Below are 16,667 nucleotides of genomic sequence, written 5' to 3'. Positions count from 1 at the left end.
TAAATAAAACATCTTCCAATCCTCCCTCCTACATTGAGAAATGTAACTTCCTAATGACCTAGAAGGTCAAGTTCAATAGAGAATTCTTGGATTCCTCAGAATTTTATACTAACAAGTGGTGGCACTGGGAGAGCTCACCCCAGCCCCCTGTCCTGGGCCTCTCTTCTCCTCCCACCCCTATCTTTATTCTAAGGGTCTTACATGAATGATTATGTATACCCCAGCCCACAAAGTCAAACTCTGTCCACTCTGTCAAACCTGCTACTTTTTGCCATTCTTTGGGCCTTGGGGTCCATGTACTAACATAGGAGACTGACTTGGAGAAGTAGCCTGGTGAGCAGCCTGAATTTGGGCAAAGAATTCTGAAGTGCCCAGACAGAGCATGGTTAGATGAAGGAGGGGCATTTAACCATGTACCTTTGGTTTCTTGTACTCCTCACCTCATGAGGAGGATGCAGCTGGAGGAAGGCCAGACTAGGGTTCTATGATTGGGGCCCAGGGGAGGGACCTCTCTTGGCCCTAAGTAATGGTGGAACTGCTTATCAGACCAATCTGTTCCATTCCAGGGTGTGTGTTATGTAGATGTGCATGGTGGGGCACAGTTGCCTTGAGATATGTTATCCTTCTTGGTCTCAGCTCCAAACATCTCTGCTTCCTATAGGGGTCCTTCCATGGCTTTGGTACAGATAGACTTAAAGAAACTTTTTCTAAAGTATTTTAAGGTTTTTCAGCTTAGACCACCTGTTGATATTTCAAATTCTGTTAGTTCTTTCTTTCTGGGGAAAGTTGCCTTGCTTTGATTCTCTAGAAGTTTTCCCTTCTAGGTTTTGGGAGCCAGCTCTTAATTTTTGTGGCAAGAATTTAGGCAACAGTCTTCATTTGTGTCACAACCCAAACCTATAATGTCTAAACTTTGACATAGCTTTTTGGTATGAAACCTAGTCCAATGTTTATAAAAAGCTTAAACAGCTTATATATGTTAAAACTAAGGAAAACCTTAACACAAAATTTCAGAAAATTAAACATAAATGATTTCTTACTCTACCTCTATTTCCAATGGTGAATATAAATAATTAAAGAAAATGGGACTCCTCTTGTGCATTCTGTCAATACACTCCCAAATACAGATTCCCTTTTTGGCATGCTTTTCTCCTTTATCATCAAATAAAGTTCCTGTAAGTTAAAAAAAATCCAACAAAACAAAATTCAATAAATTTTAACACTTTGCCAAAAAAAAGTATGATGCATGTAGCAGATAAAAAAGTGGAATTTTTTTATGGCTTTAAAAACAGCAACATTTGTGCAAAAACGTTAGAAAATAACTGCAAAGCTAAAGACAGGAATGAATTTCATAGCTATAGGCAAACAAATCCAGATGGAGGAAACATCTGATGAAGTTTGCCTCAGCAACCAGCAGTCTATCAATCATGACTCTTCCAACCCTCCTCCTGCATCTATATCTAGATTCAAAGAAGTCCATGCAGGAGGCGGTCTATAGTTTTCAAGAGGAAATGGAAGGACTTCAGAGTTGATTCGATGAAGCTCAGTAAAAAACATAATTTTATGTTTCTCTTTTAAGTTGTTGGCTGTTTATTATGAAGCCATTTAAAGTGTTTTCTTGTTTAGGAGTTTATATATACCACAGATCATGGTTACTGAGACTCTAGATGACAGAAGGGTGTAGTCTGTGTCCTTGGGTGATTTAAAAATAAAAGCAGAACTTTTATACCTTTTTCAAATAGTCAATCTATTACTAACATGAGCCCACTTTGTTTTTAATAGGGAGGAAAATGTGTTGGGGTGAGGCAAAAAGTAGTTCTTTAAAAGGCCATGAAGGGTGTCTCAGCAGTGGTGTCTTGCTTGGAATGAAGTGACTCAGTCAAAATCAACATGCATTTTACCAGTTTATATATATAAAAAAAAAATGTCTCAAGCCCCAGATGGCATGAAATTCATAATATGTGGGGCCCCTAAGACTAATTAACAGTTTCTTCTCTACCTTTTAACTGCAGGATCCAGTGCAGTAGTTCTCAACCTTGGATGTACATTTGAAAAACCAAGGGCTTTAAAAAAATCCCAATGCCCAGGTCTCACCTCAGACCAATTAAATCGGAACCTCTGGGGATGGCCCGAGATATTAGTTATTTTAAAAGTTCAAGTGACTCCAATGTCCAAAGTTGCGACTGCTCTAGGGGTCGCAGTAAGATTTGGACAGCCACCTTGTATATTGCTCCATTTGGTGCCTTGAGGCATGGATTAGACTGAAAGGCTGTGTGGTAGTCAGCCCCAGCTGAAATAGGCTCTAGGCACCTTTGTAGACAGAAACAGAATGAGCTGAAACCAGAAGAGGAGATGCAATACCTGGCCCTCTGTTCCTCAGGGCTATTGTAACACCTTGTAATTGGAACCAAGTCCAGTGGACTTTTCTTACAATATCCATATGGCTGGCTTAGGGCAACATGTACACATATAAGGAACATCTTAAAAATAGTCCAAATCAGACAGCTAGTGCCAAATACTATCACAGTCCAAATCAGACAGCTAGTGCCAAATACTATCAAATTGCAACCCCATAATCCAGTATGTAATAATCAACATATTAAACTTTTAGGACACAGGATAATTCATTGTGTTTAAGTTTGTCTGCTAAAGATCTTAAAAATTATGACTCAGCATGGTACGGTGGCTCACGCCTGTAATCTCAGCACTTTGGGAGGCTGAGGCAGGTGGATCACTTGAGGTCAGGAGTTTGAGACCAGCCTGCCAACATGGTGAAATCTCTCTCTACTAAAAATACAAAAATCAGGCGGGCATGGTGGTGGGCACCTGTAATCCCAGCTACTCGGGAGGCTGAGGCAGGAGAATCACTTGAACCCAGGAGGTGGAGGCTGCAGTGAGCTGAGATTGTACCACTGCACTCCAGCCTGGCAACAATGTGAGACTCCATCTCAAGGAAAAAAAAAAATTATGACTGATGAATTCTACCAGCAGTGGTTGAGATTACTTACTTTATCATCTTGGCATATAGAGGGTAGCTACCACAGCTGTTCCTAAACAAGGTTTCACTGTAGACTTGATAACGAGTGCATCTACCAGCACACAAGAAGGAACAGACCTCAAGTAGGCAACCTAGCCTGGACTAGGGACACAAATCCAGGCTTCTTTGATGCTGATTTAGATAGGTGGCCTAACATCCAGAGAGGAGGCTGGGTAGATGATTTCTACTGAGCCTTCGGCAATGACATTCTAGGATTTGAAATGCATGTTTATGTGTTATTGTTTTTGAAACAGGGTTTCAACCCTGTCACCCAGGCTGGAGTGCGGTGGTGTGATCTCGGCTCACTGCAGACTTGACCTCCTGGGCTCAAGTGATCCTCCCACCGCAGCCTCCTGAACAGCTGAGACTACAGGAGTATGCCACCACACCCAGCTATTTTTTGTGTGTGTTTCTTTTTCTTTTTCTTTTTTTTGAAGAGATGGGGTTTCGCCATGTTGCCCAGGTTGGTCTTGAATTCCCTGGGGCTCAAACAATCTGCCCACCTCAGCCTCTCAAAGTGCTAGGATTATAGGTGTGAGCCATTGCACCCAGCCTGTGTTTTTGAGTTTTAAGAGGAAACGTGTTTCATAGGATGGAAATGCTTATATTTTCCAATAATCATGATAATCTTCCAATATATACCAAACGTATCCTTTTATCTGCATCATTTTATTTAATCTTTTCAACAGCCCTGTGTGATAGGTAGGGCTATTTAGTTTTTCAGATGCGGAAACAGATGAAGTAATTTACCCAAAGTTACTGACATTTTCTGACTCTTGATCTATGGCTCTACCCGTGGGACCAGTGGTGGGTCTCCGACTTGGCAGCATAATGGGCTCACCTGGGGAGTTTTTATTTTTTATTCTTTATTTTTGAGACAGGGTCTCACTCTGTCACCCAGGCTGGACACTGCAACCTCTGCCTCCTGGGGTCAAGAAATTCTTGTGCTTCAGCCTCCCAAATAGCTGGGATTATAGGCACATGCCACCACGCCTGGCTAATTTTTGTATTTTTAGTAGAGATGAGGTTTTGCCATGTTGGCCAGACTGGTCTGGAATTCCTGGCCTCAAGCAATTCACCCACCTTGGCCTCCCAGAGTGCTGGGATTACAGGTGTGAGCCACCGTGCCTGGCCTTACCTGGGGAGTTTTAAAAGCTATTGGTGCCTGGGCCTTACCATCACAGATTCTGATTTCAGTGGTTGGGGATGTTGCTTGGACCTTAGAAGTTTTAAAAGCTCCCCAGGTGATTCTAATGTTCAGTCAAGCCTGAGAACCACTGCACTAGACCTTGTTGCTTCTCTAATGAAGAGAACAGTCATCTGCTATAGGAGAAGCCTTGGTCTTTGGCCACATCTGCATGCTGCTAAGGTAATTTGCTGATCAGCTTAATTCAGCAAAACAAACTGCTTTGTTAAAAAACCAAAAACCTAGCCTGGGCAACATGACAGAACCCCATGTCTACAAAAAATAAAAAAATTATGTGAGCATGGGGGCACGTGCCTGTGGTCCCAGCTACTCAGGAGGCTGAGGTGGGAGGATGGCTTGAGTTCCAGAGGCAGAGGCTGCAGTGAGCCGAGATCCTGCCACTACTGCACTCCAGCCTGGGAGACAGAGCGAGACCCTGCCTCAAAAACAAAACAAAACAAAATAACCCCCCCACCCCACAAAACAAAAAAACAAACTCCCAAAAAACACAACTACTCCAGGGAGGCAAATACCTGCGTTTTACTCCCACCAATATTTGTACATGTTGTTCCTTTCAGTGATAAAGCTGAGTGACATGGTGACCCCTGTAGGTACAGGTCGGTCCACTTAAGACCAGACCTGGCCAGGCACGGTGGCTCATGCCTGTAATCCAGCACTTTGGGCGGCTAAGGCAGGCAGACTGCTTGAGGCCTGGAATTCAAGACCAGCCTGGCCAACATGGTGAAACCTTGTCTCTACTAAAAATACAAAAATTAGCTGCGCATGGTGGCACGGGCCTGTAATCCCAGCTACTCGGGAGGCTGAGGCAGGAGAATTGCTTGAACCTGGGAGACAGAGGTTGCAGTGAGCCAAGATTGCACCAATGCACTCTAGCCTTGGAGACAGAGTAAGTGAGACTCAATCTCAATAAAAAAGGAAAAAAAAAAAGATCAGGCCTGGGGCAGTTGTAACCAACTATACTTACTACCTTCCCAATAAGCAGTATGCAGATGCTTAAGAAATTAAGGTTTCTGATTGTGATGTGAAGAATAACAATTCCATGAGTTAACAAAGGACTGGAAGTATAAATAGGATGGGAAATGGTCTCACCAGTGCTCTTTACCTTATCAAAAGTATGAAATATCATACTAGACAATTTCAATAGGATGCCCTGGAAAGCAGTATTTCCTGATTTCAGATTTCAAACTGAGAACATCAGTAAATATTTTCTTGGAATTAAGAGTCCTCTTTATGATACTGAGTGCATATAATATATTGAACAGAGCTGAGTTTTGTTTGCTTGTCTTAACAAAAATAGTCATGTGTTTCCTCTCCCCCTGTAACAGTTACAAAAGAATGTAAAATCCCCTTGGGAAATGTTTTTACCAGGGCTGACTTTCAGAATCTACTCATTACAACTATCACTGCTATTAAAAAAATAGTTCATCACTATCATTAATAATGCTAGCGATGTCTAAAATTTACTGAGTGCTTACTATGCGGTAGTGACTGTGCTAAGAGACTAAGTGACTGTGTGAAAAGTTTACAACTATTTTCTCATGTGATCACCATGGCCCTGACAGGTGGGATAGTATCACTGTCCTCGTTTTAAAGATGAGGAAACTGAGGCTCAGAGAGGCATTTAACCCCTCCCCAAAATACTCAGTTGGTGCTGGGATTTTACCCTGGTCTGTTTGGTCCAGACCACAGGGTCTTAGCTGCTATTCAAGCTGTCTCCAAGGGCAGGCACCCTTCCTATCAGAGTGCATCAGGGTTGGAAAAACTATGAGTCAAAGTTCCTTCTCAAACAGTGTGATCACTTTGAGGTATCACAATAATAAACATTTTAATTTTACAAAGATGCTATAGGAATGACCGCCTGCTAAGAGCTAACATGGTACATAATTTCAGAATTTGGCCACTTATCCACTCTACATTCATAGTTCAGAGTTAAACCTTAACTCAGCTTGTCACTCTTGGGAGTAGTTACATTATTAGAATTTTCATTAAAAACATGCAGAACCAACAAAAAAGATGAAACAAGGGCATACAAACACATACCGTGCTCTAATCTTTCATAGTCTGAATCCAGGAGAAATGTTTTAAAGCGATTAGACACATAGTGGAAAGCCAAGAACTTTAAGTAATAGAGATTGAATTCAAACTCAGTTGGATACTGGTTGTGAACCTGAAACACACAAGGCAAAGAATAGAGTAAGAATCAAACAGAACAAAAAGGGATGCCAGGCCACTGAAGGCTCAACTGAAACATGCAGGAGACCATTCAGTCATTCACTCAACAAATACCTGAATCCCTACCATGAGTAGCGATGGGAAGGGAACCAGCTTTTCCAAGCACTTACTATGTGCCAGACACCAGACGAGGTTTTTTTTTTTTTTTTTTTTAAATAAACATAATCTCATTTAATCTCTATGTATAGCAAGAGAGGCATTATTATCTCCACTTTACAATTGAGAAAGCAAAGGATCAGCGAGATTAAGACATTTACCCGATGATATTAAACAGTAATTAGCGAGCCCAAATTCAACCCTGGCTTATTAGGCTCCAAAGTCTCTACCCCACTTACTACCTTATACTGTGCTTGGCACGTGATAGATATATATTAAGTTATGGTTCTTGCTTTCCAGGTAACTGTGGTGTAATAGTGTGACATACAACAAGAAAAACTATTCTTACAGAAGTTTAGCAATGAAAAGGATTGAGAAGAGAAGGTGGTGGCTTAAGGGGACAGCAAGAGATGTTTTCTGGTCAAAAGAAATGTGTGTGTGTCTGAAGGCAATTCAGAAGGAGCCAACAGAACACATTTTAGAAAAATTTGTTAGCTAATAACTAAGATAATAAGATCCTAGAAAAGCAAGAATGAATGAGGCTTGGGCCCAGATTTAGGGAACAGTTTTGGAAACAGGGAGGGCTGAAAGGTAGGCAAGAGAAAGACAGTTCAAGTGCCCAGGGAAAAGGCAGGAGCTAATGCCTTTTAGCTCTAATTTTTCATCAGTAAATTAGGCAGTGAGGTCGCTGGGCACAGGAAAAGGAATGAGTGAATGACACGGGAGGTAGAAGGCTGGGCAAAGCTTAGAATGGTCATTGAGCCATAGCATGCTTTAGGCAAACCGTATACAGACTGTGGAGCCATCTCACGTTGGCAGAGGGTAGGCTGATGATCCTGTGAAACTCCCCAGCCCGCCTCGCAATCTCACCTCTATATTGCTCAAACAATCTCTCATGACCAGCTAGAAAATTTTGTTTGGTTGAAATAAGTTCCAGTCATAACTGCACTTGCTTAAAACATGGTTCAAATGAACACTAAGGCAAGCTGTCTAAAAGTCAGCGTTCTCCTCCAAGTTTAATTTGGCAATACGGCCCTGTAGTCAGTCAGCTGGGTCAGCCAGAGTGAGCAGGCATGTGTGTAGTATGTTGACTGTCCAGTGGACCAATGGGAATTTAAAGTTATGATCTGGACATTGATTTATCAAAATTTATCATCTGGTTAGGAACCTGGTTTTCTGTGATGATTAAAGGGCTTTTTTTCCTACATTTTCTTATTGGCTTTTTAATTGAACTAAAATTTTAGCTTGTAAGTAATGCAAAATAAGATGGATTTTAGGAAGATGCATTAAAAAAGTTTGACTCCTATGCAGTAGGCCTGCAAACCATGAAACTGCTTCCTTGATGTGAGCCAATGCCTTCCTGTTGCATCAGATCTCCACAGGACAGCAGAGCTTTCCATGGGACATGGTTCTGAATAGGTAGGTAGTGTGCCATACTCCAGGTTTTTAGAACTGCAAGCATTTGTATTAAGTATGAGTTTTCTCCTCAGTGAAAATGAAGGGATAAGAAATCATGGGTTTCCTATGATCATGTAATATGAGCAACTAATTATAAAAACTGGCTGGGCACGGTGGCTCACGCCTGTAATCCCACCACCTTTGGGAGGCCAAGGTGGAAGGATCTCTTGAGGCCAGGCGTTTGAGACCAACTTGGGCAACATAGTGAGACCTTTTCTCTACAAAAATTAAAACCATTAATCAGGTGTGGTGGCACGTGCCTGTAGCCCCAGCTACTCAGGAGGCGGAGGAGGAGGATCGCTTGAGTCCAGGAGTTCGAAGCTGCAGTGGAGCCGTAATTGTGCCACTATACTCCAGCCTGGGTGACACAGTGAGACCCTGTCTCTGAATGAATGAATGAAAAAATGATAAAGGCTAAACTTGAATAGTTTATAGTTACAATAAAACAAGCAGATCTGACACATAATTAAGGATCAATATTAAAAAATACCTTTTATTTCCTTGTTTTGTTAGCCTTCTATGTGTGTCTCAGTAGTCAACCATGTCCCTTAATACAGCAATTCTCATTCAAATGCTTGCCCCTACTAATACTTATGCACAGCAAAGAAGGCCCTGGGTTTGACTCTCCAGTGGGCCTGGTTCTCTGGCCTTCCTGGCTCCTTCCTTAAGCATTGCTCAGACCTCAAGTTTCCCCTCAACCTGTCCTGTAATGCCATACAGAGCTCTCCACTGAGCTGTGGCTTTGGAATCAACAGCCCCACCCCAAGGGGCCAGTGATGGACAGGGGGGTGACTCAGATTGTGGGTGCTGGTACAGAAGAAGGGGACAGGGAAACTGAGGATGGAACTTGGTTCCCTACCATCAGTCCAGGGAGGAGAAATCTGCAGTGTGCTCAGGCAGGGTGAGCTCCAAGGGCAACTGCCCCAACAGCCCTTGGAATAAATCTTCAGTAGTCACAGGTCAGCCCCTCGCTCACTGTTTCCAGGGAAGGAAGAGTTCTTTCCACTGATCCAGTCTACAATATGTTCTAAAATCTCTTTTAAAAATCTTTATTAAAGCCTCAAGGGCCAGGCACAGTTGCTCACGCCTGTAATCCCAGCACTTTGGGAGGCTGAGGCGGGTGGATCACGAGGTCAGGAGATTGAGACCATCCTGGCTAACATGGTGAAACCCTCTCTACTAAAAATACAAAACCAAAACTAGCTGGGTGTGGTAGGGGGTGCCTCTGGTCCCAGCTGCTCAGGAGGCTGAGGCAAGAGAATGGCTTCAACCTGGGAGGCAGAGCTTGCAGTGAGCCAAGATTTCGCCACTACACTCCAGCCCGGGCGACAAAGCGAGACTCTGTCTCAAAAAAAAAAAAAAAAAAAAAAAAAAAAAAAAAAAATCTTTATTAAAACCTCAAAATAACGTTTCTCTCAATGACTGTTCTCCACAGAAACCACATGCCTCATACATACTTGTATCTTTTCTTGATTATTCTGATATTTAATCTACTCAGGAATACAATTTTAAAGAACCACTTCTGAGGTAAAAGTAGAATGGAAATGATAATAAATATGATCTTAAGTTGAACTTACAGGCATTTCAGAGAGATCATAGACTCAGATTAAAAGTGAAATTTCTTTACAAGTCAAAAAATGCTTTCATAGCCCAGTATATTGGTCTCACCACAAGCCCTCTACAATTACGCTAGAAAGGTTAGACAATTTTCCAAGGCCTCTGCACCCACTCCACTGGGACAGAAATGGGTGCTTGGGGAGAGCATCAAGGTGTATACACCTGGGGGCACTATGCTTGTGTCCTCCTGTGTGCCACAGAAGCACCTCCAGTTGCTGTTTGGGGTTGAAAAACAATCTGCCCCCAAACTGGGGTTAATGATCAGGTCTACTGGAAGTGGAAGAGAAGATGCCGAGCAATTTGTTTTTTTACTCTTCAGCAATAAAGTAACAAGCATGTAAGCATTTCTTTGGTGGAAAAGAAAAGTCAGACAGACCTCAAGGCTGGGTTGATTAGTACCTAGATACTATGTTTAGAATCTGACATTAAGAAAAATAAGGAATTTTCTGAGATGTCTTTCTTCCATCATGTATGAAGAAATGAGGAGATGGCTGAACTCTTACTGGTGCTTAGATTTCTAGGAAGCAAGTAAAATCATACTTTCTCCATTGAGTCCTGCACCCCAGTGACACAGTTTGTCCACTTCATTGGCTTCTTTTCCTCTTTGCCAATGGAACTCACCTAGACTCTTGTGATTTTAATTTGCATTTTCTAATGAAGAGTGATGTCAAGTATCTTTTCATGTGCTTATTTGTATCTTTGGTGAAATCAGTACAAATGTTTTGCGCATTAAAAAAAAATAAGTTGTTGGCCGGCACAGTGGCTCATGCCTATAATTCTAGCACTCTGGGAGACTGAGGTGGGTGGATCACTTGAGGTCAGGAGTTTGAGACCAGCCTGTCCAATATGGCAAAACACCATTTCTGCTAAAAATGCAAAAATTAGCCGGGCGTAGTGGTGCACACTTGTAATCCGAACTATTTGGGAGGCTGAGGTGAAAGGATTGCTTGAACCTGGGAGGCGGGGTTGCAGTGAGCCAACATTTTGCCACTGCACTCCAGCCTGGGGGAAAGAGTAAGACTCCATCTCAAATTTAAAAAAGGTTGTTTTCTTATTATTGAATTTTAAGGTTTCTTTATGTATTCTAGATAAATTCTTCAGCAAATATATGGTTTACACATATTTTCTCCCACTGTGTGATTTGTCTTTTCATTTGTTTAACAGGGATTTAAAAAAAAATTATTTATTACGTTTTTTTAAGAGGTGGGGTCTTGCTGTGTTGCCCAGGCTGGTCTTGAACTCCTGGGCTAAACTGATCCCACCTTGGCCTCCCAAAATACTGGGATTATAGGCGTGAGCCACCATACCCAGGATCAGCCTTATAATAAGGAACAGCCTTATAATATCTGTAGAATCTGTAGTGACGTCATCTTTCTCATTTCCAGTGTTGGTAATTTGTGTCTTTTTTTTCTCAAGCAGTCTAGCTAGAGGTTTATCTCTAGCTATATCAATAAATATTTATATCAATAAATATTCTCAAAGAACAGCTTTGGTTTCATTAGTTTTCTTTATTGTTGGCCACAAGATTTTGGGGGCCTAAAGGCAATGTGCTTCAAATAAATGTAGCTTTATTATATTATATAGAATTGGGAATGATAGGTATTTCAGCTAGTAAATTAATTCTGTGTCAGCATTTCCCTAAGTATGGTGATGAACAGAGTTTTAGACTTCTCACAGGCATCATCTGGATTTTGTTGTTCAAAATAATTTTGTATTTATTTTGTTGCAGGTTAAAAAGTAGATAGATTTAAAAGACTAAACTGCATGAAGCATTTTAGTTTTGTTTTTCCGTTATGGAGTGAAACTTGCCAACTTCACTTATTTATACGAAGAGAATCTGAAATGGAATTTGGAGCAACATGAATTTATAGGGTCTTGTTTTTTGCCCATGTGCCATTAAGTACTTTGCAAAATTTAAAGGCCCATAAAAATAAGCTATGACTCAAATCCCTGGAAAGATCAACATTTTGGAAATAAAATTTAATACATTAAAACTGGATTCTGCTTTCAGAATTATAAATATTGAGCTATAAGAGACACTATACATCAACACGTGAAAAACTGTGGATAGGGTTAAACAGACCCTAGAGCAGTATGTAGCTAATATTAATTTTTGTATTCACAGATTAAGATTTAACAAACATTAATTGTGTACTTTGTGTTATATCCTTCCATATTATATGGCCTTAAATATTAAGCTTTGATGCAAAATTGCCTTGTTATAAAACAGATTGGATTATGTTCATTTTTGCCAGTTTGCAGTAGAATAGGAAGCAGACAGCAGAAACTCTTGAATATACCAAGAATCCATCAGCTACAGCTATTTTGCCAGTATTAATGGATAAATTTTAGAATAACCAACCTGTGTGCGGGCAGCTTAGCGGCTCACATATGTGCTCACAAGGAAGGCTCCTAACTTCAAAAGGCAAATAGCTTTTCTCTTTGGGGTCGGACCTAGCATAGTGCTGTCATAAGGTAACCATGAGGAGAATCACACAGAGCCAGACCAGACTGAATCAATTTACAATTTGAATAAACTTTGAAATCAAAGTCAAAAATCCTGAAAAAGTTCTAAGATGCCCTCAAAGATTTACTCTAATGCCGGAATAAAGGGGATGCATTCTTCATGTTTTTATTCATACTATTCATATGGCTTTCTCTTGGTATTATATTTTTAAAAGAAATTTTACATAAAAATTTAATCCTTGTATATTGGATTTTTAAAAAATTTGGCTCAACTATTTTAAGAAAAGGAAGTCCTGTAATGATATCATTTGAACTAAGCCAATTTCTTTTAGAAGCAAAAAATCTGCCAGATGTTGCTATTATGAAACAGTGAGCTAGCACTTATAATTCATTTGACACCTGGATATACTGGCATAAACAATGGCTTTTTATACAATGAGGCAGTTCTAATTTAAGATCAGTGCTTCATCTGTTTTCTTGTAACTTTATTAGTACTAATGGACAAGTCTAGGCATATGTTCATGGACTGCCTTTTGGCATTCAATGTTAGAAATGGTTAGTAAGCAGGGAACATATTCTATCTGGGAAAGCTTCGCTTGCTGCTGTGTAATTTTGAACCTATTTTTTTGATGTTCTTGGGCCTAGCCGGGTTGTGTGTCCCTGAGAGACTGAGGGCCGCACTAATTCGAATTATCTGATAAAAGCCAGAGTCATGTAAAGCACTAGTGTTCACTTGAAAGGCATTCAAAGAAAGCATTTTCTAATGCCTAAAACCATATGTCGAAGTTGATGAAACACTACCTTATAATTAAGTCAGCAAGAGTCAGAAAAACTATTTGTTAACTATAGTCTTCTTAGATTCCTCTGTTTTTGAGTGAATAAACAATCCCTTTTCAGCACAAAATAATTTGCATCACCAAAGCTGATACCTCTGGTAGCCAAGCATGCTTTACTTACTGCAGTTAAGGTCATATGCTTGCTTTGCTATGACTTGTCTGCACTTAGGTTATTATGTATGAGGTATTAAGTGAAAGGAGGATTAAGGCAAATTCTTAAAAATTTATGTTTTAATTTTAAAAATTTTACTTTGGCACTGCCAGATTTGAAATCATACTAATAGGGTCTCTAGATCCTGAACAATGTTACTTTTTACAGTTTGTGAAGCTTTCACCTACAAATAATCGAACTTTAATTAAAAGTTAACTTCTGTTTTTGATTTCACAATCAACTGGTTTATATAGAACATTTGAATTTTAACTCTTTACTTGAAAAAGAAACCCAGAAGAATCTTAAATTCAGCTGATTAGTAAATAAAACAAAACAGCAGAAATTAAACATATACCCCAAATTGTTTTAATTAACTTAGCATTTTGTAGTTTTAGCATCTATTGTAATGTATTCTAAAGATAATGGGAATGTAAGTTATGCTACATCTTAGTGTATGTTAAATTGCTTTAATCATACCGCTTAAGGGGTACTCACAGAATATAGGTTACCTTCCAGCATCTAGACCTCTCCCACTCCTCCCGCCCTGAGCCCCATTCCCAATAATAAAATAGAAGAATTTCATTCCAAGTAAGGATTATTGTACTTGGGAGATAATGATGCTCCCATCTTTGAGGATAGTATGTCTTACCTGAGAACCTCCTATCTCTTACTGATTGTGAGTGGATTATTTTGCTGACCCTAGTGTTTAGGTGTGCAGAATTCTGCAAGTTGAACATAGAGATTTAACGTATTAAGTAGTACATTTAACTTAAGCCAAATTTGGCTGTACAAGCTCATTCCCCTGGAATCCGCCCCCATTAAAGGAATTTTTAAGAGGTAAAAAACCCAAAAGGGAGTGGGGAGAATGGGAGGAGACACAGTATTGGGCCAAAGCAATTCAGCAAATTTTTGAAAGATGGAAAATAGAAGGAAGAATAGCAGTAAATGATAGAAGAGGAGAAGCTATATTGGGATCCCTGCCAGGAGGAAAATGATTTGAGAAGGTAACAATTTGCTGTTAAGGTAAACCCATAAAGGCTCAGGGCACAGAGGCCCAAGTATTGAGTACTGCAGGGGTGAAATGGAGGCTATCATGGGACTAGCTAGAAGTCTATGGAGGCAGTACGTAGACCCCAGGTCCTTTCCCACTCCATGTAGTCATATGATTACCCTTTTCAGAGCAACAGATCAGAGGTTTATTTTCTGAAAAACAAACAAAAAAACAAACCTGATAAGCTCTAGACTTTGGAACACCAGACACAACTGGGTTAGTGATGAGACTTAGGAGACACTGAAAATAGCATGGAAAAAACGAAAGTCTTAATACTGAACGCGGATTTCCCTGGACCTATTTCCTGCCCTGTCTCCAGAAAGCAAGCAGGCAGACCTGCAAGTACTTTCTGGGGCCCCAGACAAATTCTTCTCTGTAGAAACAAGGTAGCTGCTGTTTTCTTTTTCTGGAACTCTAGTTTACTGAGATGTTGGACTTACTAATTATAGATTATTATTTTTTCCTCCAGATTTATTGAAGTATTATTTAAATATAAAATTTCCCTACTTTAAGTGTATAGTTTTATTAGTGTTGGTCACTGTACACAGCTGTGTAACCATCACCACAATCACGATACAGAACAGTTTCCTGATGCTGAAAAGTTTGCTTATGCCGTTTGCGTGACGATTCATCCCCTCCCTTGGTCACTGGTCCCAGGCAGTCACTGATCTGCTTTCAGTCACTATGGTTTTGACCTTTTTAGAATGTCATATAAATAAACTTATGTAGTAGATAGTCTTTTCTGCCTGGCTTCTTTCACTGAGCATAATGATCGCAAGATTGATCATGTCTTTGTAATATTAATATTTCATTCCCTTTGTATGTGGAGTGGTATTCCACTGAATTAATATGCCAGAATTTATTCATCTCTTCATCGGTTGATGGACATTTGGTTTGTTTTTCATGCTACCCCTTTATAGTCACACTCATTTCCTTCTCCCCTACTATCTTGAATCTGGCAACCAATAATTTATGATCTTGTCATTATGAAAATATTAGCTGGGCATCGTGGCTCACGCCTGTAATCCCAGCACTTTGGGAGGCCAAGGTGGATGGATCGCCTGAGCTCAGGAGTTCAAGACTAGCCTGGACAACATAGCAAAACCCTGTCTCTACCAGAAACACAAACAGTTAGCCAGGCATAGTGGTGTGCACCCCTGGTCCCAGCTACTTGGGAGGCCAAGGTGGGAGGATTGCGTGAGCCTGGGAGGCCGAGGTTGTAGTGAGCTGAGATCACACCACTATACTCCAACCTAGGTGACAGAGTGAGACTCTGTCTCAAAAAAAAAAAAAAATTATATGCATGGAATCATACCCAATTGGACCCTCTGAGATTGCCTTTTTTTCCCCTTTCAATATAATGTCCTTGAGATCCCTTTACGGTGTTGCATGTGCCAGTAATTCCTTTCTACTACTGAGTAGTAGTCCACGGTATGGATGTATCCCAGTTTGTGTAGTCATTCACCTACTGTAGCACATTTTGGTTCCCCCCAATTATATTCAAATTGGATATGTGGAAGGGTAATTCTTTTGGAAATGTGGAGCCACTGAAGGTTTTTGTTTGTTTGCTTTGAAGACTTTTGTGGAGGGGAATAAAAGGATTGTATCTGAGTTTTTGGAAGATTATGCCAGCAATTCTACTTAGGAATTCTAGATGGGTTTTTTGTTTGTTTGTTTGTTTTGAGACACAGTCTCACTCTATCACCAGACTGGAGTGCAGTGGGGGATTCTCAGCTCACTGCAACCTCCACCTCCCAGGTTCAAGCGATTCTCTTGCCTCAACCTCCCAAGTAGCTGGGACTACAGATACGTGCCACCACATCTGGTTAATTTTTTGTATTTTTAGTAGAGATGGGGTTTCACCATGTTGGCCAGGATGGTTTTGACCTCTTGATCTCGTGAGCCTCCCACCTTGGCCTCCCAAAGTGCTGCGATTACAGGCATGAGCCACCATGCCTGGCCAGGATGTTCTAGATGGTCTTGATGAGGGTGGTGAGAGCATGAACAAGACTTGTGGTCTTTCAAATTCTCATATATTCATTGAGATTATCTATTTATTGTCTATTATATTCCAGAGACTGAAACTGTAATTGTGTTAGATACTAGGGATATGAAGACTAGTATGACATAGTCCTTGTTCCCGGGAATTCTCAGACTAAGTAGAGGGCAATACTTACATACAAATAAATACACTTTAGTGCTATCGATGCTATCAAAGATGTCTATATCTGACTCATAAGAAATATAAATGAAGTGGGAGGGTGAGGGTCAGCGAAAGATTCAAAGAATGATGAACTAAAATAACATGTGTAGTGCTCAGAACAGTGCCTGGCACATAGTAAGCAGTCGACATAAATTAGTAATTGTTAGTAATGGTGGTATATGGAGGTAGGAAATAGTCTAGTCCAATTGATAAGCATAATAAAAAGATAAGATAAGAAGTGCTTTCATGAAGAACTCATATGCTTTCACCTGCCTAGAAGTGAGAAGAGATGCTTGCTCCTCTCCTTTGGCCT

The 16,667-nt window shown here is 40.5% G+C and overlaps 1 protein-coding gene and 1 long non-coding RNA gene across 11 annotated transcripts in view; one reads left to right on the top strand and one right to left on the bottom strand.

Moving 5' to 3' along the window:
* SBF2 (SET binding factor 2) overlaps nt 1–16,667 on the bottom strand; it is a 519,305-nt gene that overhangs the window by 12,095 nt on the left and 490,543 nt on the right. For all 9 annotated transcript variants that reach the window (XM_073018389.1, XM_073018410.1, XM_008007157.3 and 6 more), the window contains 2 exons: nt 6,285–6,411; nt 1,046–1,173 (listed from right to left, as the gene is read on the bottom strand). In XM_073018389.1, coding sequence (XP_072874490.1) covers nt 1,046–1,173; nt 6,285–6,411 — 255 coding nt within the window. The remainder of the gene's footprint in view (nt 1–1,045; nt 1,174–6,284; nt 6,412–16,667) is intronic.
* Nucleotides 1–16,667, top strand: part of LOC119624217 (uncharacterized) — a 51,071-nt gene that overhangs the window by 32,503 nt on the left and 1,901 nt on the right. The window lies entirely within an intron of this gene.

This window comes from Chlorocebus sabaeus, chromosome 1 (assembly GCF_047675955.1).
Source record: "Chlorocebus sabaeus isolate Y175 chromosome 1, mChlSab1.0.hap1, whole genome shotgun sequence".
In the NCBI taxonomy this organism is placed as follows: Eukaryota; Metazoa; Chordata; class Mammalia; order Primates; family Cercopithecidae; genus Chlorocebus; species Chlorocebus sabaeus.
Note: the sequence above shows the minus strand (reverse complement) of the source record. Positions and strands in the feature narration are given on the sequence as shown.